Below are 23,522 nucleotides of genomic sequence, written 5' to 3'. Positions count from 1 at the left end.
ACACCAATTTTCATATAACTGCATGTAATAGACACTACTAGAAAGAATAAGATCCACAGATACTGATCTAAAAATCCAGTATAAAACTGTTTAAAAAATTACTTAGAAGCTCCCAGTTTAGCTCTGTTAAAAAGGTAGCAGGAACACCCACTGCAAGTGGGAAATAGCAGACACCCCCTCCCCCTTCCTCTGCACAAACATAAGTAAGCTGGAGTAGGTATACATCAGTATTCTCCTAAAACTTTGGGGCTTGGTTAAGAATCTGAAAATCAGAGCAATGTTATTTAAAAATAAGCAAAACTATACATTTTTTAAAATAAAATACCTGTATGGACTATATAAATGGATCATCTACAAAACATTTATGCTAAGAAAAATCTAGTGTATAATGTCCCTTTAATGAAGAAGACATGAATTGGGCTGCAAAAAAATAAAGTATATTGCAGGTTTTGTTTCTATGAGTTTTGATGTATACTAACCTGCTATAATTGTTCTGTCTTTTCACGCAGGAGCCCATTCTGGGAATGAAAAAGCTGTTCACTATCTAGGAAGATGGGTGCCAACAGCAGTACCATAAATGAACTCTCTGAGAATGAGTATCTAAAGAAACTGTCAGGAACTGAGGCAATTTCCGAAAATGATCCATTTTGGAATCAGCTTCTTTCTTTCACATTTAATACTCCAACAAACAGGTAAGTTACTCTTGTAAGAATGAATACTAAATGCCTTCAGTGCCTTGGTGTACACTGAATACCCCAGTAATAAATTATTTGCAATGGCTTATAACCAGCCGATTCCAAAGCAGACGGTCCCATAGAGATACTGTCATTTCAGTATTACAGCCGGCTTTAAAGAGAAAGTAAATACATTTCATGCACCTCCCTCTAATTGTGGGTGCTGTCATTATGGAACTTTAGGTTGCACTGTAGGTTTCTGACGTAGAGTTACTGCGCATGTGCAAACAGGCTAGCACTGGAATGTAGTTAAAGGGACAGTCAACACCAGAATTTTTTTTGTTGTTTTAAAAGAAAGATAATCCCTTAATTACCCATTCCCCAGTTTTGCATAACCAACACAGTTATATTAATACACATTTTACCACTGTGATTACCTTGTATCTAAGCCTCTGCAGACTGCCCCCTTATTTCAGTTATTTTGATAGACTTGCATTTTAGTGCTCACTCCTCTGCATTCAGATTATAGGCGGCCATCAAGGTCTAAGAAATTAGCATATGAACCTCCTAGGTTTAGCTTTCAACTAAGAATACAAAGAGAACAAAGCAAAATTGGTGATAAAAGTAAATTGGAAAGTTGCTTAAAATTACATGCTCTATCTGAATCATGAAAGTTTTTTTTTGCACTTGACTGTCCCTTTAAAGATACTACATTTCAATATGGCTGCACCCATGACTGGACAGAGGCGGGGAATAACCTTAATACTATGCTTATAAAATTTATTTAGTTTAATGTGACAAAAGATTCCATAGCCGCTCTGCTTTTCATTATAGTAGCAAATACTAAACATTTACACAAGACTTGCTAGAGATGCATAGAACAAACTAACAGTGAATCAGGTCATTAAACAGTTTTATTAATGATGAAGAAAGTCATGAGTTATGAGATGTGGTCTGGTATATACCTAGCTGTTTGCACACTTTATGGTTTTAAGAAAAAACTAATTTATACAAGGACCTTTATGCAAAGAAGGCATATTAAATAAAAGGGTCATGTTTGTCCAAATTAAACAGAGCGTACAAATCTAAAATAACTTTATAAGTTACTTTTGTCATTAGTTTTACAACTTTGTCTTTGTATGATTTGTTAAACCTCCTTTCCATGATACCTTACTGAGGTAGGCTCAGGAATGTGCATGTGTTTTGAGCTTTAGTTACAAACACTATTCAAGACACAAGCACACCTGTGAGCCTACTTCAGTATGCGCTCATGCCACTAAGTATATTTGATATTAGACGTTGGAAAGTTGTAGGTTGCATCTAAATAACCAATTTAATTTTGAGTTCCATGTTCCTTTAACATAATTATGAGGCCTGCGATTCACTCTAAGAAGTGCTGTAGTTTGCATTGTTATTGATTATTACGCCTCTAACACAAGTATAGTTTTTATGCCTCCCATGCTTAAAAAAGGCATTTTATCGTTTACAGTGAAGAGTGAGTTACAGTAACAAACCTATTTGAATAGTTACATGTTTAGTTTTGTGAACAGTCTGTATGTGTGGATTGCTTTTATGCAAGTCTGCTGCCCTCTACTATTATGAAAATAATTTATACTAGGGATGCACCGATACCGATACTAGTATCGGTACCGATACCAAGTATTTGCATGAGTACTTGTACTCGTGCAAATGCACCGATACTTATACCGATACCTCCACTTCCTACCCATATGCTATCTTGTGGCGTTTTTTCAAACTGCATGTTCCCATTTCATTTTAAACTGGAGTGGAGACTAAACTAAAAAATGTACTACTGTTCTGCCAATACAAATTGCTGTTATTTGTATTATTGTAGGAGAGATCACTCTACCTCGTTCAGACAAACCCCTGAAGTACTGGGCAGTTAATAAACTGAGATTTCCAGCTCTGGCTAAAATGGCCCAAAAAAATATTTCTGCACCATGCAGTAGTGTGGAAAGTGAAAGACTGTTCAACTTAGAGTCGAACCTCCATACAAATGTCAGATTGATGTTATATAACAGCCCTACAACCCAATTGCATCACCCCTTTAAATGTAATATTTTATTGTAATATTTTTTATTTATAAACATGTTCAGTAAACTTTTTTTATTATTTCCCAATGTCTTTTGAATTTCAGTCCATTTATAATTATAAAGAAGGAATCTTAAATAATTAGTCTGTATTGTGCTTGGTAAACTGTCACATGACATTTAAAAAAAAGTATCGGTAATTGGTATCGGCGAGTATTTGAAAACAAGTATCGGTACTTGTACTCAGTCATATAAAAATGGTATCGGTGCAACCCTAATTTATACTAAACATAATAATTTATTTCACACTTTTGAAATATATTGAGTGCTATAAATCTCTAATAACTATAAAGAAGACAAACTAAATGCTATCTACCCAGAATCCACATAAAATTATCTTTAAAAGTGAAATTTCTAAAATGAAAATCTTATAGAGGTGTGACAATTTATGGATCTAATGAAATAATCTTTATTATAAAAAAAAGAAAGTTGATTTTACAAGAATTTCATACATAAAATCATTGTGAAGCTTGCACACCAACATGTACTGTTTGCTTAACATGCGGGGTCCTCCATGGGCTTGCTACCACAAGGGTCCAACGACTCCCTTATCATTTTATACAGATGGATAAAGGTTTGATCGTGCTCAGTACAGCCTGCTTGTTACCACAAGGGTCCAGTCACTCCCTTACCATTTTATACAGATGGATAAAGGTTTGATCGTGCTCAGTACAGCCTGCTTGTTACCACCAGGGTCCAGTCACTCCCTTACCATTTTATACAGATGAAGAAAGGTTTGATCGTGCTCAGTACAGCCTGCTTGTTACCACCAGGGTCCAGTCACTCCCTTACCATTTTATACAGATGGATAAAGGTTTGATCGTGCTCAGTACAGCATGCTTGTTACCACAAGGGTCCAGTGACTCCCTTACCATTTTATACAGATGGATAAAGAAGGTTTGATCGTGCTCAGTACAGCATGCTTGTTACCACAAGGGTCCAGTCACCCCCTTACCATTTTATGCAGATGGATAAAGGTTTGATCTTGCTCAGTACAGCATGCTTGTTACCACAAGGGTCCATTGACTACCTTACCATTTTATACAGATGGATAAAAAATGTTTAATCGTGCTCAGTAGAGCCTGCTTGTTACCACAAGGGTCCAGTGACTCCCTTACCATTTTATACAAATGGATAAAGGTTTGATTGTGCTCAGTACAGTGTGCTTGTTACCACAAGTGCCCAGTCACTCCTTTACCAAGTTATACAGATGAAGGTTTGATCTTGCTCAGTATAGTGTGCTTGTTACCACAAGGGTCCAGTGACTCCCTTACCATTTTTATACAGATGAAGAAAGGTTTGATCTTGCTCAGTACAGCATGCTTGGTACCACAAGGGTACCATTTTATACAGATGAAGAAAAGTTTGATCTTGCTCAGTACAATGTGCTTGTTACCACAAGGGTCCAGTGACTCCCTTACCATTTTATACAAATGGATAAAGGTTTGATCGTGCTCAGTACAGCGTGCTTGTTACCACAAGTGCCCAGTCACTCCTTTACCATTTTATACAGATGAAGGTTTGATCTTGCTCAGTATAGCGTGCTTGTTACCACAAGGGTCTAGTGACTCCCTTACCATTTTATACAGATGGATAAAGAAGGTTTGATCTTGCTCAGTACAACATGCTTGTTACCACAAGGGTCCAGTCACTCCCTTACCATTTTATACAGATGAAGAAGGTTTGATCTTGCTCAGTACAGCATGCTTGTTACCACAAGGGTCCAGTGACTCCCTTACCATTTTATACAGATGAAGGTGGTTTGATCTTTCTCAGTACAGCGTGCTTGTTACCACAAGGGTCCAGTGACTACCGTACCATTTTATCCAGATGAAGGTTTCATCTTGCTCAGTACAGCATGCTTGTTACCACAAGGGTCCAGTGACTCCCTTACCATTTTATACAGATGAAGAAAGGTTTGATCATGCTCAGTACAGCATGCTTTTTACCACAAGGGTCCAGTCACTCCCTTACCATTTTATACAGATGAAGAGAGGTTTGATCTTGCTCAGTACAGCGTGCTTGTTACCACAAGTGCCCAGTCACTCCTTTACCAAGTTATACAGATGAAGGTTTGATCTTGCTCAGTATAGTGTACTTGTTACCACAAGGGTCCAGTGACTCCCTTACCATTTTTATACAGATGAAGAAAGGTTTGATCTTGCTTAGTACAGCATGCTTGGTACCACAAGGGTACAATTTTATACAGATGAAGAAAAGTTTGATCTTGCTCAGTACAACGTGCTTCTTACCACAAGGGTCCAGTGACTCCCTTACCATTTTATACAAATGGATAAAGGTTTGATCGTGCTCAGTACAGCGTGCTTGTTACCACAAGTGCCCAGTCACTCCTTTACCATTTTATACAGATGAAGGTTTGATCTTGCTCAGTATAGCGTGCTTGTTACCACAAGGGTCCAGTCACTCCCTTACCATTTTATACAGATGAAGAAGGTTTGATCTTGCTCAGTACAGCATGCTTGTTACCACAAAGGTCCAGTCACTCCCTTACCATTTTATACAGATGAAGAAGGTTTGATCTTGCTCAGTACAGCATGCTTGTTACCACAAGGGTCCAGTGACTCCTTACCATTTTATACAGATGAAGAAAGGTTTGATCTTGCTCAGTACAGCATGCTTGTTACCACAAGGGTCCAGTGACTCCTTACCATTTTATACAGATGAAGAAAGGTTTGATCTTGCTCAGTACAACATGCTTGTTACCACAAGGGTCCAGTGACTCCCTTACCATTTTATACAGATGAAGAAGGTTTGATCTTGCTCAGTACAGCATTCTTGTTACCACCTGGGTACCATTTTATATAGATGAAGAAAGGTTTGATCTTGCTCCGTACAGTGTGCTTGTTACCACAAGGGTCTAGTGACTCCCTTACCATTTTATACAGATGGATAAAGGTTTGATCGTGCTCAGTACAGCATGCTTGTTACCACAAGGGTCCAGTGACTCCCTTACCATTTTATACAGATGAAGGTGGTTTGATCTTTCTCAGTACAGCGTGCTTGTTACCACAAGGGTCCAGTGACTACCGTACCATTTTATCCAGATGAAGGTTTCATCTTGCTCAGTACAGCATGCTTGTTACCACAAGGGTCCAGTGACTCCCTTACCATTTTATACAGATGAAGAAAGAAGGTTTGATCGTGCTCAGTACAGCATGCTTTTTACCACAAGGGTCCAGTCACTCCCTTACCATTTTATACAGATGAAGAGAGGTTTGATCTTGCTCAGTATAGCGTGCTTGTTACCACAAGGGTCCAGTCACCCCCTTACCATTTTATACAGATGGATAAAGAAGGTTTGATCGTGCTCAGTACAGCATGCTTGTTACCACAAGGGTCCACTGACTCCCTTACCATTTTATACAGATGGATAAAGGTTTGATCTTGCTCTGTATAGTGTGCTTGTTACCAAAAGGGTCCAGTCACTCCCTTACCATTTTATACAGATGAAGAAAGGTTTGATCTTGCTCAGTACAGCGTGCTTGTTACCACAAGGGTCCAGTCACCCCTTTACCATTTTGCACAGATGGATAAAGAAGGTTTGATCTTGCTTAGTACAGCATGCTTGTTACCACAGGTGTCCAGTCACCCCCTTACCATTTTCAAGACTGCAACATACAGATATGTTGGAACCTGCAAGGTGGACTTTAAACCTGGCTTGATGGTTGTATGATATCTGCCTAATAACTGTAGACCACTTTAGCTATCTGACAGTAGTCAAAACAATAGTTTTGAAGCACTAACTATCCTGTACAATGCTCATGTTGGCATTTTTATGTGAGAAATATGTTTTTTTTTAATGAACAAAAGTTTTTATTGAGTTTTACAGTGTATAATTTACATTTGACAAAGAATTCCATCTCTGCTAAATTTTAAGTCATTGAACATGGTTACACATACCTCATATACAAAAGCACAAATTAAGCATAATATATTATTATCAGTAATAACCTTTCAAAACCCTGTGGAGGAGGGGACCCAGCCAGTAAGAAGACCCATGGTGCTCTATCTATCACCCCCCCCCCTGTCCCGGGGGAGACTGGATACATCCCAAAGGGAGGGGAAGGGTAATGGGATGTGACCCACCCAGACAAGCTGGGCAGGAGCGGGAGAGGCAGGGGGGCACCCACTTCATAACTCTTTTGGTTTTAGTCAGGTGTTCTGAATCTTTGCTGTCTATTTCTATTTCTAGCTTCGGAGTACATTATCCAGGGTTCCCATATCCTCAAAAATTGCTCCTTATTGTCTAGTATGTCTGCAGAAGCACTACTCATCTGATAGTAGAAATCAATCTTATTCTTGATTAACAAAAATGATGGCACCGATGTCTTCCAGTATCTAGCTATGTTTAGTTTAGTTATCGTACAGATAAGTGCTATTAATTTATTAACTCTTGAATTCAGACCTGGTAGGGGTTCATGTAGCAGTGCCTGAGTAGGGGATAAATTAATTTGTCTTTCCAAAATTTCACTCAGAAGAGATGACGTTTGGGACCATATATTAATTACATGACAACAATGCCACCACATATGGGAGTATGTCCCTCTTTCATTGCAACCTCGTAAACAATTTGTGTTAGCCTGAATCTTATGTATTCTGGAGGGGTGAAAGTACCATCGGAATGCCACTTTTATGAAATTTTCTTTTAAATGGGCACATATCGAAAAAGAAGTGCCAGACCTAAGAGTGTCACACCACTTTTCTGCTGACCAGGTGAAATTTAATTCAGACTCCCATTTCATCATGAATGGTAATTTATTTAACTTAGGAGGTGTATTGAATTGAATATAAAGGTCGGAGATTGCTCCTCTAATCCTACTGGTGGCCAAGCACAACCTCTCTACATAAGAACTAGCAGACATCTTATCGTTACCTAAAACTTCAGCTACCCTGGCTCTCAACTGAAGGTAGTGAAACCAACTGGCAACCCCCGACCTTTTGAGTTCAGCATACTGATGGAAAGTTATAACCTTAGTCCCCTCAAGAGCATCTGCAATTCGATATAGTCCCTTGTTTGCCCATTTCTCCTGTGTATCTTGGTCATAACTAGTGGATAACGTTACCAGCGGGGTCGCTTTCGATCCCCTCTGAAGCAAGGGGTATTTGGTTGTCAAGGTGTCCCACATTATCAATGTATGTGCTATGGTGATAAAGGATCTCCAATTAGTGGGTCTATCTTTTTTTTTAGACCACAAGAGTTTATAAATAGGGTATGTCTTCATCATGTCTGATTCTATCTGTACCCATTGGATTTTATCTAAATGATTATGCCACAGGGTGGATTGTGCCATTCTAGCCGCGTAATAATAGGATGTTAAATCCGGCAGCCCCATCCCTCCTCCCACCTTATGTCTACTAAGGGTTTGTTTGTTTACTCTAGATCTTTGGTATTTCCATATAAAAGCTATTATGTCTTTTTGTATTTTCTGTAGTGTTGAGGTGGGTACATTTATAGGTAATGACCGAAAAAGATATAGAATTTTAGGCAGAACTGTCATCTTGACCGAAGTCAATCTGCCATATAGGGAGATATTAAGCTTGTTCCATCTGGATAGTAAATTTTTAATGTGCGTGAACAAAGGTATGTAGTTTAGTTTATATAGATGATCCAGATTGCTTGGAATGTTAATGCCCAGGTATTTCATACCCCTGTCAGACCAAGTAAAGTCAAAATTCAGTGTTAAAAGTTTTTTAGTGTGTTCTGGAAGATGTACACTAATAGCCTCACACTTATCATTATTAATCTTGTAACCCGAGATATTGGCAAATTTGCCAATAGTCGAGTATATTAGGGGGAGAGAGATCATAGGTTTAGTGACAGACAGAATAACATCATCTGCAAACAGGCTGATCTTATGTTCCTGGTCTTGTATTTTAATGCCTGTAATATCTACGTTTTGCCTGATGCTGGCTGCTAATGGTTCGATGCACAGTGCAAATAGTAGTGGTGATAAAGGGCAGCCCTGCCTGGTTCCATTAAGAATTGTTATAGATGAAGACTTATACCCAGCTATTTTAATAAAGGCAGAAGGGTTAGAATATATTGTAGAAATAGCCGCACAAAAATTTCCCGTAAAGCCCATATGTTTTAATACTAAGTCCAAATAGCCCCATCTTACACGGTCAAATGCCTTCTCTGCATCCAGGGAAAGAAACAGAGAAGGCACAGCCTGCTTGGATGAGTAATCTATGAGATCTATTACCTTCCGAATGTTATCTGGAGCCTCCCTGTTGCGAATAAATCCCACCTGGTCCTGATGGACAAGTTTTGGGAGAATATCATTTAGCCTGACTGCCAGGATTTTGGTAAACAATTTAATGTCTAAGTTAATTAACGAGATAGGTCTGTAATTTTTACAAAGTTGCTTGCATTTTCCAGGTTTAGGCAACACTGATATACGAGCCTCTAGAAGTTCCTTAGGGATCTCTCCACCTTCTAGCATATGGTTAAATATTGTAACTAAGATGGGGCTAATATCTTGCATAAGTGTTTTATAAAAAATACCCGAGTATCCATCAGGACCAGGTGCCTTTCCAATCTTTAGACTACGGATTGCTTGTTTCACTTCTTGAGTAGTTATTCGCGCGTTCAACTTATCTAAGTCTCCCTCCTCAATTTTAGGTAGTTTACAGGCCTGCAAAAAATTATTGGTATCTAAGGCTAAATCAAGTGGGTTACCTTGTGTCGGTATAGTGTATAGTTTTTGATAATATTGGGCAAAAGTATTCGCAATGATCTGCGGGTGATTAGAAACCTGTCCATTCGATGTTTGAATTTGTGGGACAGAAGTTATCCTAGATATTTCTTTTAATTTAAAAGCCAACATCTTGTCTGGTTTATTAGCTTGTATAAAATATTGAGCATCCACAAGTTTCAAGGATCTGGTTGCCTCGCTTGTCAGCAACTTATCTAGTGAATATTTTCTGTCTTTCAACAATCTGAGTGTCCTGTCATCATGTGTTAAATGATGTTGGGATTGCAGATTCTGTATATCTTGTTTTAAGTGCTCAATCTGTGCTACATAACCCCTATTCTGCTTTTTGGATTCTTTTATCAAGATGCCTCTCGCAAAGGCCTTTAGTGCCCCCCATATATGCATAGGATTAGTCACTGAGTCATGGTTTGTCTCTAAAAAGTGTGCTATTTCTGTCTGAAAACTTTGTGTGAAAACTTTGTCTCTAAATAAAGTTGGATTTATTGTCCAGCTTCTGCCCCTGTAAGGGTCAATCAAGCCAGATATTCTTGTCAACACTATATTATGGTCTGACCATGTTGCAGGCAAAATATCCGAAGCCATTATCAAAGGAGTCATGATCTGGCTAAGTAGAATATAATCAATTCTAGAATACACATTGTGTACACTAGAGTAAAATGAGTAATCTCTGGTTTTCGGGTTGATGTATCTCCAGCTGTCCACCAAATTATGATCTAATAGAAAGTCATACATGAGTTTTTTAGAGTTTTGGGAAGAAGGTTTGTGTGGGATTGATGATTTATCTAATTCTGAATTAAGTACCAAATTAAAATCTCCCCCTATGATTAGCCTTGATTTCTTCCAAGTAGTAAGCAATTTACCTATCTTAGACATAAAAAGGGCTTGAGACTCATTGGGAGCATATATGTTGCCAAGAATTACATGTGAGTCATGTATTCTGCCCTTAACAATAATAAATCTGCCCGACTTATCTATTATTACCTCATCCTCTTTGAAATTTAGGTCTGAGTGGATTAAGATGGACACTCCGCATTTTTTAGATTGGCATGTGGCATGGAATTGGGTGGGGAAACCTCTATCCCAATACTTCGGGGTTTTCACTTTTGTAAAATGGGTTTCCTGTAATAAGATTATGTGGGCCTTCAGGGATTTATATGTGTCTAGAGCCTTACGTCTCTTAACATTTGAGTGTAACCCTCTAACATTGTGAGAGACTATATTTATAGACATTTCTTAGTCATGTGAAAGATGTTCTTATTACACATGTTGAAAGACTCACCCACTGCAGTACGGCTGGGTCTCCCTCCCCCGGCAAATACAGATCTATCAGCCACTTTTTGCAATGTACGTGAAGGCATAGGTTTACCTGCTTGTAGTGCACAAGTAGTCGAGGTGGAAAAACATTTGTCAATTAGTTCAAACAACAAGAAAACAAACAACAAAGAACCAGTATTGGTCATAACTAGCAATAGGAATCCTGTAAAGTTAAAGAACAAAACATCATGAAAAATAATAAAGAACATGAAAAACAATATGAACTTCGGACATATAATATCAGCACATTAGATACATGTCTCAGAAATGTCCAACATTTGAATCATTGGAATGACCCAAATGCATGAGTGAATGAATGAATGAAAGGTGGATCTCTTTCTGACTAATCCTTACTAACTATTTAAACAATGACACACAGGAGTTCTGAGTCAGATCTCATCAATTGTGACAAGATTCTTGAGTTAACCCCCATAAGAAAAATCCAATGAGGTCTCTGACTCCCCCGTTTGGGGACATGAAAGAATACTTATAAGTTGTCTCTTTGACTCAGGTTGGGCTTTCCGAATCATGATTTCTCCTTGGAGTTTTCCCATTTTTGAGAACTGGTGTCCAGGTACGTGTCAGAGCTTTTCGCTGAGGTTTGGGCGATTGTGCTGGAGGGGGCGTTCCTCTACCGATGTGAAGTTTGTTCAAAATCGACTGTCCTTCCTCAACTGTGGCACAGGAAAAAGATGTTTTGTCTACTGTGAAGAACAATCGAAAAGGAAATCCCCATCTATATTTGATTTGGGCATTGGCTAGGGCTGCTACTATTGGTTTGAATTCTCTCCTTTTCCTCAAAGTAATAGGCGATAAATCAGCAAAAATTTGTATTTTGTGGCCTTCATAGGTGATTTCTTGAACTCCTCGGACAACTTGCATGATTCTATCTTTGATGTGATAATAATGGAGTTTTATTATAACATCTCTGTGAGCTCCCGGAGTTGGAGGCTTGGTTAGAGCCCGATGTACTCTGTCCATAAGGAGAAATGATGTCTCCTCATCCGGCAATAACTGTTGGAAGATCTGAGTTACAGTATCAGAGAGATTGTTATATTTTTCTGGTAAATTGCGTATGCGGATGTTGGATCTGCGCGATCTGTTTTCCAGATCCTCCAGATGATCTTCCAATTTCTGTATTTGAGCTTGTTGGGAGCTTACTGTGGCCTGTAGTTCCGGGATTTCTTCTACTATTTCATCAACTTTATCTTCTATAGCCGAAGTTCTTTCACCTATGTCTGCGATATCTTGCTTTAGTTCTGATAAGGCTGATCTCATTTCCTCATGAAACATTTGTTTTATTTGCTTTAAAAGGGCCTCGTTTGAGGTATTTGACTTGGGCGGAGACGGAGAGGAATCCGCTATATCTTCAACTGGTTCCATCTGTTGAGAGGAATCTAACATAGCTAGTTTCTTTTTCTGTTGTGATTTTGATAAACACTCTTTGACTGACTGCGTACGGCTTTTCATATTGAGGGCACTGTTAGGAATGATGTATTAATAGAGAGAAGAGAGAAACAAACAGAAAAACTGAAATTTATTCTGTATAGAACCTGCTTAGTGGTTTTGTAGCTTCTGTTGCATAGAACAATACCACTTTGTTGCCAATATAGCAGCCTCACAGCCCGAAATCTTTTTTAGATATCCACCTATATTATTATCTACTCAGTCATGTCCGAAAGGTTCATCCATTAACCATTTAGTCCCACATCATGTCTTCCTCTGCAAAAACTTGCAATAGTGGGCGAATTATCTGGACTGATGGAGAGGGTCTGAATAGGGTATTGTGTGTCAGGGCCGGCTAAATATACCTCTCCTGTATTCCTTGTTGCCCAAAGGCCTTTAGGCTAGAGGATGAGAGATCATCGAGTGGAAAAAGCCCCTGTAAGTACTGTATTACCCTATCTGTGGACCATCTGTTAGATGATCGTCATGTAGGATGGTAATTATGCTTCACTTTAGTCCAAAATATGATCAGTTGCAAAAATAAAGCACTCAACTCCCCAGGGAAGCTGTCCTCACAGGACCATCACGGAGAGGGAATCTTGGATATGACCCACCAGTACTGGGACTGGCAGGAAAGGGGTGGGGAGAGAGTGCTAGTGTCTGCTGTAGATATTTCTCCAAAACTGTCAATCAGTAGTAGCCAAACAAAGCAGTTTCTGACCGCCTCAACTCTCCAGGACTGATTAATTCAGTGTCTCTCCTTATAGTCTCTAGATGTGTCTGCCTGATAAAGTTGGGGAGCAAAGTTGCAAATACTCTTTAAATGAAAGCCTGAGTGGGGGATGGTAGCTGTGATATTATTGTGCTGCAGCATGGAAATGCACCTAGTTCAAAAGTCTTTCTCCACACTTGTAATTAGGATGCTGTGCTGTTATTAATGGCTCTAGCTGCACTAAACCTCTCTGGCCCCCTCAATATATAATGTGCCAACCCCACCTTTTCCACTCCATAAAAAATGCAAAAGGAGAGAAAAGTGGTAATGAAGAAAAAAAAGAAAAAAAAAAAAAAAAGAAGAGAAAAAGTGTCTTTAAAATGGCTAAATCACAATGGGCTTTTTCTCTTTTTCAATTGAGCAGATCTTCCTGTAATGGAAGGCCCACCTTGGGACACCTCTCCAGTTATTAAAGAGTTATGATGCAGGGTCTTGAATGTCTCTCCCCCACCCAGCTTCGGCCGAAAATGTGGATAGGCCCAGGGCCCTTTCTCTGCTTTATAAAGTGCCCCTTTCTCTTAGCTATGATGTCAATTAGCCCCACTAGTGCTTGACCACATCTGTTACACTGACCTTAGGTAGTTTGGTGATCTTTAAAGAACTTTTTGTGAGGCCTTTCGATCCGGTGCAGGCCGAAGCCGGGGGGTTTCCTGGTTTTGTTCTGGTTCTCAAAACCGGATTGAGTTCAGTTTTTCCCAATCTTAAAAAAGGCTCCTTGTATTGATAATCCTCTGCTTGGGGATGTTGCTCCTTATCCTTTTAAGGCTTTATTAGGTCTCAAAAAGCACTTTTTATCAGTTTAATGGAGTATATAACACAGAGCTCTCCACAAGTGCTGCTGCTTCATTAGCTGGCTAGCTCCTCCTCCTGTGTGAGAAATATGTTTTTAAAGATTTGGTTTAAACAACAGTCACATAATTAAAATATGGGTAATAAAGTATAACTTTGCCTTAAATGTGCTCTTGGCATGTTGTGCCAGATGTATTGCATAGATTAGGTAAAGATTATTCCTATACAAAGAGATATCCTTAGCCTGTGTTTATGCAGGAAGATAAATTAAATATGTTATCAAAATACCATGAATAGAAGAGATCAAAACACCCACATATTTAGGCACTAAAGGTTTCCATTATTGTTATAATTTTATAATGTTAGGGGTTGGTGGTAGTCTAGTAGTAGTAGTCTTATGTTCCTTCTCAAGATGCTGTGTGGAGGCGGCGTTCCTCTTTTATCTCCCCATGAACTTTACATTATGGATGAGTGGGAAATGCCAAGGTCACAAGTGTCTCACGCTTGTCCCCACCATTTCCCACCCCGCCAAACCATTCTGCTTGGCAGATATCAGAAGAATGAGAATATGTGTGGCTAACAGATGCACAGGGAATCTTACCACAGGTTTTGTGCATGAGGCCTGTGAGGGTATGTTGTGTTTAGCTGACGCTCTCATATGCTCTGAGTTCTGTAATGTTGGCGACAAGTGCAATCGTATGCTTCCTGTACTCTTTCTATATCAAAAATAAAACAAGAGGTAGCATTGATTATCTTGAATACTTATATTAAATTGTTTTTCATTGGAAATAAACATTTCAGCCTTTTAGTTTAAATGGTCCTCTTATCATGTCAATAATTTTGGAATTCTGTGTCTAATTTTGGAACTTTGCAATATCAATTTTCTAACTGTTCCTATAAATGAAAACACCTTTACTTAGTGAACACTAGGTGGCGATCCTGCAAAGCAAATCATCCAGTGGAAGTTATTAAATGCGTATTGTCCTTCGATCTGCTTTTGCAGGTGTTAGTCATTAATACAACTTATACAGGAAATATTTGAGTCCTATAATAATGACTAATTTCTTTCTTTAGTTGATTATATTCTGTCATAAATCTCTCCGTATTCCATTAAGTGGTTTGAAACAGTTGTTTGCTCAATTTTTAAACATAGAATTGTCACATTTAAAATATACAGAAACAATAAATACAAAGTAATTAGATAAAAAATTGGATAAAAATAAATACATTCTACTCTTGCTATCTTTATGAAGAGTTTTTCCTGGTTAAGTTTTTGAGCAATAAACTTCTGTAAAAAAACGTTTTTTATTTTACTATTTTATATATATATATATATATATATATATATATAGATAGATAGATAGATAGATAGAGATATATATAGATAGATAGATAGATAGAGATAGATAGATATATATAGATATATATAGATATATATAGATATATAGATATATATATGTGTATATATATATATATATATATATAGTGAGTGTGTGTATTTTTTATTTTCTAGACTTGCATAATTTTTTTATTCCTTATTTTTTGCCCTCCATTTCCAGCATTTACTTAGAACATAAATGCAACACTAGAAAACTTTAATTTTACAGATATTTTTTTTCTTATATATCTGGTGCCTGAACTAAACAAACTGTCCGTACCAAATAACAAATCCAGAAATTAGGTAGATGTCTAGTTTTTTCCTACATGTTTATTTTTGTTCAGCCTTAAAGTGAATGCAAATTTTGATGCTAAAGTGTCCGGTTTTTAAAAATTTGATTAAAAACAGGGGCACTTTAATTCATCAAAATTTATATTTCACTCTTGTTGTGAAAAAAAACTACCTTTACTCTTGACAGCAGCTCCAGCTTTCTCCACCCTTTCCAAAGCCTCTTCTTCCTGGGTCTAAAATGATGAATCCGGCTTCCTTAAATCACGGCATTGAATCAGACACCGATTCCCCCGGGGGGGGGGGGGGGAGCCGTGATTGGAGGATGACCTATCCATCATTTCTGAAATCAGAAATGGCTTGCAATGACCGGAGGAAGCTGGAGCTGCTGTCAAGATTAAAAGGTAAGTATTTCTTCACAACAGGAGTGAAATGTAAATTTTGATGAATTAAAGTGCATCAAAATTTACATTCACTTTAAAGTAAATGTAAAATTTAATGAATAAGTTCCTGGTATCTAAGAAATACTCTTAAAACAAGGGCACTTTCATTCATTAAACTTTACAATGAGGCTTCTTTTTAAAAATACCTTTTCGTTATGGAAAGCAGACTGGCGATCCTGTACCTGCAGCTTCTGCTGTAGTTAGCAGATTGATGATGACTCTGGCTTCCTCCAATCGTTGCGTGGTCTCACGAGCTGGACGCCAAAGGGGGCACCCAACGATTGGATGAAGCTGGATTAGTCATCAATCTGCTAACTACTGCGGGCTGAGGATCACCAGTCTGCTTACCATAAAGAAAAGTTAATTATTTTAAAAAAGAAGCCTCATTGTAAAGTTTAATGAATGAAAGTGCCCCTGTTTGAGAGTATTTTTAGATACCGGGCACTTATTCATTAAACTTTACATTCACTTTTTAAAGTACAAAAGTGTAGTTTTATTTCCAGACCCTACAGGTTGTGACAAATTTCATGTACGACACAAAGATGTGCTTGGTAGTATTAATAATGTTATGTGCTTCAAGTGACCTTTTTTTTTAGGGAATAGGGGTTCTAAATAATAAATTCCTATCTATGCATGGAGCCATTTTCAGCAATTATATATTTTTTCTCTCTGTGTTGTGTAGCTAAATTACTTTCTTAATGGAGATCATGTCTTATTCTGTCAGCTTTTAACAGCACTTCAGTTACTGGAAACTGCACATTGGGGTATTCCTGTTTAGATCAGAGCCGTCCAACCTAAGCGCTACAGTGTGGCTCCCTAAGACATTTTTGTTTGCCCTCCATTTCTAGACCAGCTACCGTATGGGATTGATACAAATGATGATTTTCCCCCCGTTAATTTATTTTAGCAATTTTATGTTTTGCTGATGGAGATAGAAAACTACAGGAGGGATTTGACGTTTATCCGTTTATCCAGTAACACAGGTTAATCATTACACCATGTTTCTAAGCATATATTGGCCTTAGTAAAAGCTTAAAGGGACATTTAAATAAAGCACCAAAAGAAGATTAAGTTTGTATTTGATATGCATTAGCAATTTTGCTGCTAAAATTGTAAAAATTATGATAAACCTTGGAGGGATTTCACTAACTAAGAATATGTATGTAATACACACAGCTAGACAGCAAGGCTTTTTCACAAAGCAGATTTGATAAAAGTAAATTATAAAGTTGTTCAAAATTGCATGCCCTATCTGAATCCTGAAAGTGCTGTCCATAGCTAGGTATAATACTTGTTGGGCTTATTTTAGTACAAGCCAAATCAATCAGTAGTGTGTATCTGGCTACAACAGTACTTGTTGTCTATAGATAAGTACATTCTGCTTGCTTGTAGTGTTTGTAAAATGTACCTTCTGGCTTCCATAATAGCGGCACCCTATGAAAAGGTTAAACACCCCCTGTGTGGATAAAATGTTGCAAGAAAATGATTATAGCCTTGGCCTCAGCTATCCCCTTATCAGATACAAAGTACTGTGTTTTTGTGGGACATCCTGTTAGCGCTTGATAAATATCCACATTTTTAAGTTCTGCTGGAACTGAATCAAGAGAGTTGCTTCCTGAAAGTTGCTATAATAAATATATAACCACTAAAAGCTCCAGATGCAAACAAGCATTTCTTTATGTATTTCTTATTGTCCCATCTATTGAGAGAGCCAACTTTAACAGGAGTGCAGTCATTGGCTTGCAGGGGTGTCTGGGGATAAACGGAGGAATGTTTAAGCTGTGACCTACAATTGATCAACTAAATGGGTTTTTCTCAATGAAAATGCTCCAGTGTTTGCTTTCTCGCCAGTGTGTTTGGGAACAGTGTGAAGTCTTTTTAGAGTTACACTGTGGTTAAAGGCAGGGATTCACTTAATCACATTTAATATTCGGTTCCCATCTTTACATTCATTCAGTCTTTCCTTCCTTCCTTCATTAATGAATCTGCTTTTCCTGACGGCTTTGTGGTCAAAGCTAAACCAATATCTGGTGCGGAGCTCTTGGTTCGGTGCCACACGAGTCTTGACTGATGGCTTTTTGGTTAATTCGGTCTTCATAACAGACTAATTGTTCAGCCACATTTGCTTAAGTATAGAAGTCAATTTTTTTTTATGGCAATTTATCTAGCATTTCCTGTAGAGCTGTGAGTGCTTTAGCTTTGCTCCTGTGTAATAAATCACTTGATCTTTTTATAAGACAGAATCGCACAATAATTAGGTTCAAGCTCAGAGGGGAGAAGGGGAGTGGTTTACCGTGCATGTGATATCGGAGACGGTCACTAGAAGGTGTGCTTCTGGCTACAAAACAAACACATAGGGCACATTTAGAGTTTCCTTTTGTAACACATCTTCTTGATAGAGGCTTTGCCCGGAAAATGAATTAAAATGGTTATTAAACAGCTGGCTTGATTTGAGAAGAAATTGCTCAACATAAATATAGTATTTGTCATCTAGATCTCAGCTTTTGTCACATGGTACACTTTGTCGATTCTGTAGATATCACATTTGCTTGGTTCTCTTGGTATATTTTGTAGAAGATTAAGCCTAGGTAGGTTTTCTGGGCATTATTTTTTGAGTGATCATTGCAAACCATAAGAAGGCTTCTGCTACCCACCCTCGTGCTTGACTCAGACTTTAACTAATTTGTACCCCATCATTTAATGCATTGTATTCCACTTGGTTAACCCTTAAACTACTCTAAATAGCTGAAACTCCCCTATAGTTTCATTTTTAACTTTAACAAAATCATTAAAAAAATTATTTTATGATTCAGAGCACCTCATTTCTCCAACATAGGTGTGTCCGGTCCACGGCGTCATCCTTACTTGTGGGATATTCTCCTCCCCAACAGGAAATGGCAAAGAGCCCAGCAAAGCTGGTCACATGATCCCTCCTAGGCTCCGCCTACCCCAGTCATTCTCTTTGCCGTTGTACAGGCAACATCTCCACGGAGATGGCTTAGAGTTTTTTAGTGTTTAACTGTAGTTTTTATTATTCAATCAAGAGTTTGTTATTTTAAAATAGTGCTGGTATGTACTATTTACTCAGAAACAGAAAAGAGATGAAGATTTCTGTTTGTATGAGGAAAATGATTTTAGCAACCGTTACTAAAATCCATGGCTGTTCCACACAGGACTGTTGAGAGGAATTAACTTCAGTTGGGGGAACAGTGAGCAGTCTCTTGCTGCTTGAGGTATGACACATTCTAACAAGACGATGTAATGCTGGAAGCTGTCATTTTCCCTATGGGATCCGGTAAGCCATGTTTATTAAGATTGTAAATAAGGGCTTCACAAGGGCTTATTAAGACTGTAGACTTTTTCTGGGCTAAATCGATTCATTATTAACACATATTTAGCCTTGAGGAATCATTTAATCTGGGTATTTTGATAAGATTATATCGGCAGGCACTTTTTTAGACACCTTTCTCTTTAGGGGCTTTCCCAAATCATAGGCAGAGCCTCATTTTCGCGCCGGTGTTGCGCACTTGTTTTTGAGAGGCATGACATGCAGTCGCATGTGTGAGGAGCTCTGATACATAGAAAAGACTTTCTGAAGGCGTCATTTGGTATCGTATTCCCCTTTGGGCTTGGTTGGGTCTCAGCAAAGCAGACACCAGGGACTGTAAAGGGGTTAAAGTTAAAAACGGCTCCGGTTCCGTTATTTTAAGGGTTAAAGCTTCCAAATTTGGTGTGCAATACTTTTAAGGCTTTAAGACACTGTGGTGAAATTTTGGTGAATTTTGAACAATTCCTTCATATTTTTTCGTAATTGCAGTAATAAAGTGTGTTCAGTTTAAAATTTAAAGTGACAGTAACGGTTTTATTTTAAAACGTTTTTTGTACTTTGTTATCAAGTTTATGCCTGTTTAACATGTCTGAACTACCAGATAGACTGTGTTCTGAATGTGGGGAAGCCAGAGTTCCTTCTCATTTAAATAAATGTGATTTATGTGACAATGACAATGATGCCCAAGATGATTCCTCAAGTGAGGGGAGTAAGCATGGTACTGCATCATTCCCTCCTTCGTCTACACGAGTCTTGCCCACTCAGGAGGCCCCTAGTACATCTAGCGCGCCAATACTCCTTACTATGCAACAATTAACGGCTGTAATGGATAATTCTGTCAAAAACATTTTAGCCAAAATGCACACTTATCAGCGTAAGCGCGACTGCTCTGTTTTAGATACTGAAGAGCATGACGACGCTGATAATAATGGTTCTGAAGGGCCCCTAAACCAGTCTGATGGGGCCAGGGAGGTTTTGTCTGAGGGAGAAATTACTGATTCAGGGAACATTTCTCAACAAGCTGAACCTGATGTGATTACGTTTAAATTTAAGTTGGAACATCTCCGCATTCTGCTTAAGGAGGTATTATCCACTCTGGATGATTGTGACAAGTTGGTCATCCCAGAGAAACTATGTAAAATGGACAAGTTCCTAGAGGTCCCGGGGCTCCCAGAAGCTTTTCCTATACCCAAGCGGGTGGCGGACATTGTAAATAAAGAATGGGAAAGGCCCGGTATTCCTTTCGTCCCTCCCCCCATATTTAAAAAATTGTTTCCTATGGTCGACCCCAGAAAGGACTTATGGCAGACAGTCCCCAAGGTCGAGGGAGCGGTTTCCACTTTAAACAAACGCACCACTATACCCATAGAAGATAGTTGTGCTTTCAAAGATCCTATGGATAAAAAATTAGAAGGTTTACTTAAAAAGATGTTTGTTCAGCAGGGTTACCTTCTACAACCAATTTCATGCATTGTCCCTGTCGCTACAGCCGCGTGTTTCTGGTTCGATGAGCTGGTAAAGGCGGTCGATAGTGATTCTCCTCCTTATGAGGAGATTATGGACAGAATCAATGCTCTCAAATTGGCTAATTCTTTCACCCTAGACGCCACTTTGCAATTGGCTAGGTTAGCGGCTAAGAATTCTGGGTTTGCTATTGTGGCGCGCAGAGCGCTTTGGTTGAAATCTTGGTCAGCTGATGCGTCTTCCAAGAACAAGCTACTTAACATTCCTTTCAAGGGGAAAACGCTGTTTGGCCCTGACTTGAAAGAGATTATCTCTGATATCACTGGGGGTAAGGGCCACTCCCTTCCTCAGGATCGGCCTTTCAAGGCCAAAAATAAACCTAATTTTCGTCCCTTTCGTAGAAACGGACCAGCCCAAAGTGCTACGTCCTCTAAGCAAGAGGGTAATACTTCTCAAGCCAAGCCAGCTTGGAGACCAATGCAAGGCTGGAACAAGGGAAAGCAGGCCAAGAAACCTGCCACTGCTACCAAGACAGCATGAAATGTTGGCCCCCGATCCGGGACCGGATCTGGCGGGGGGCAGACTCTCTCTCTTCGCTCGGGCTTGGGCAAGAGATGTTCTGGATCCTTGGGCGCTAGAAATAGTCTCCCAAGGTTATCTTCTGGAATTCAAGGGGCTTCCCCCAAGGGGGAGGTTCCACAGGTCTCAGTTGTCTTCAGACCACATAAAAAGACAGGCATTCTTACGTTGTGTAGAAGACCTGTTAAAAATGGGAGTGATTCATCCTGTTCCATTAGGAGAACAAGGGATGGGGTTCTACTCCAATCTGTTCATAGTTCCCAAAAAAGAGGGAACGTTCAGACCAATCTTAGATCTCAAGATCTTAAACAAGTTTCTCAAGGTTCCATCGTTCAAAATGGAAACCATTCGAACAATTCTTCCTTCCATCCAGGAAGGTCAATTCATGACCACGGTGGATTTAAAGGATGCGTATCTACATATTCCTATCCACAAGGAACATCATCGGTTCCTAAGGTTCGCATTCCTGGACAAGCATTACCAGTTCGTGGCGCTTCCTTTCGGATTAGCCACTGCTCCAAGGATTTTCACAAAGGTACTAGGGTCCCTTCTAGCTGTGCTAAGACCAAGGGGCATTGCTGTAGTACCTTACTTGGACGACATTCTGATTCAAGCGTCGTCCCTTCCTCAAGCAAAGGCTCACACGGACATTGTCCTGGCCTTTCTCAGATCTCACGGATGGAAAGTGAACGTGGAAAAGAGTTCTCTATCTCCGTCAACAAGGGTTCCCTTCTTGGGGACAATAATAGACTCCTTAGAAATGAGGATTTTTCTGACAGAGGCCAGAAAAACAAAACTTCTAGACTCTTGTCGGATACTTCATTCCGTTCCTCTTCCTTCCATAGCGCAGTGCATGGAAGTGATAGGTTTGATGGTAGCGGCAATGGACATAGTTCCTTTTGCGCGCATTCATCTAAGACCATTACAACTGTGCATGCTCAGTCAGTGGAATGGGGACTATACAAACTTGTCTCCGAGGATACAAGTAAATCAGAGGACCAGAGACTCACTCCGTTGGTGGCTGTCCCTGGACAACCTGTCACAAGGGATGACCTTCCGCAGACCAGAGTGGGTCATTGTCACGACCGACGCCAGTCTGATGGGCTGGGGCGCGGTCTGGGGATCCCTGAAAGCTCAGGGTCTTTGGTCTCGGGAAGAATCTCTTCTACCGATAAATATTCTGGAACTGAGAGCGATATTCAATGCTCTCAAGGCTTGGCCTCAGCTAGCGAGGGCCAAGTTCATACGGTTTCAATCAGACAACATGACAACTGTTGCGTACATCAACCATCAGGGGGGAACAAGGAGTTCCCTGGCGATGGAAGAAGTGACCAAAATCATTCTATGGGCGGAGTCTCACTCCTGCCACCTGTCTGCTATCCACATCCCAGGAGTGGAAAATTGGGAAGCGGATTTTCTGAGTCGTCAGACATTGCATCCGGGGGAGTGGGAACTCCATCCGGAAATCTTTGCCCAAGTCACTCAACTGTGGGGCATTCCAGACATGGATCTGATGGCCTCTCGTCAGAACTTCAAAGTTCCTTGCTACGGGTCCAGATCCAGGGATCCCAAGGCGGCTCTAGTGGATGCACTAGTAGCACCTTGGACCTTCAAACTAGCTTATGTATTCCCGCCGTTTCCTCTCATCCCCAGGCTGGTAGCCAGGATCAATCAGGAAAGGGCGTCGGTGATCTTGATAGCTCCTGCGTGGCCACGCAGGACTTGGTATGCAGATCTGGTGAATATGTCATCGGCTCCACCATGGAAGCTACCTTTGAGACGAGACCTTCTTGTTCAAGGTCCGTTCGAACATCCGAATCTGGTCTCACTCCAGCTGACTGCTTGGAGATTGAACGCTTGATCTTATCGAAGCGAGGGTTCTCAGATTCTGTTATCGATACTCTTGTTCAGGCCAGAAAGCCTGTAACTAGAAAGATTTACCACAAAATTTGGAAAAAATATATCTGTTGGTGTGAATCTAAAGGATTCCCTTGGGACAAGGTTAAGATTCCTAAGGTTCTATCCTTCCTTCAAGAAGGATTGGAAAAAGGATTATCTGCAAGTTCCCTGAAGGGACAGATTTCTGCCTTGTCTGTGTTACTTCACAAAAAGCTGGCAGCTGTGCCAGATGTTCAAGCCTTTGTTCAGGCTCTGGTTAGAATCAAGCCTGTTTACAAACCTTTGACTCCTCCTTGGAGT

At 39.5% G+C, this 23,522-nt stretch overlaps 1 protein-coding gene across 2 annotated transcripts in view; it reads left to right on the top strand.

Moving 5' to 3' along the window:
- Positions 1-23,522, top strand: part of DYM (dymeclin) — a 1,389,654-nt gene that overhangs the window by 43,699 nt on the left and 1,322,433 nt on the right. For both annotated transcript variants that reach the window (XM_053701098.1, XM_053701099.1), the window contains exon 2: positions 510-692. In XM_053701098.1, the coding sequence (XP_053557073.1) occupies positions 553-692 (140 nt within the window). In that variant the 5' untranslated portion in view covers positions 510-552. The remainder of the gene's footprint in view (positions 1-509; positions 693-23,522) is intronic.

Source organism: Bombina bombina, chromosome 2, assembly GCF_027579735.1.
Source record: "Bombina bombina isolate aBomBom1 chromosome 2, aBomBom1.pri, whole genome shotgun sequence".
Taxonomy (NCBI): Eukaryota; Metazoa; Chordata; class Amphibia; order Anura; family Bombinatoridae; genus Bombina; species Bombina bombina.
Note: the sequence above shows the minus strand (reverse complement) of the source record. Positions and strands in the feature narration are given on the sequence as shown.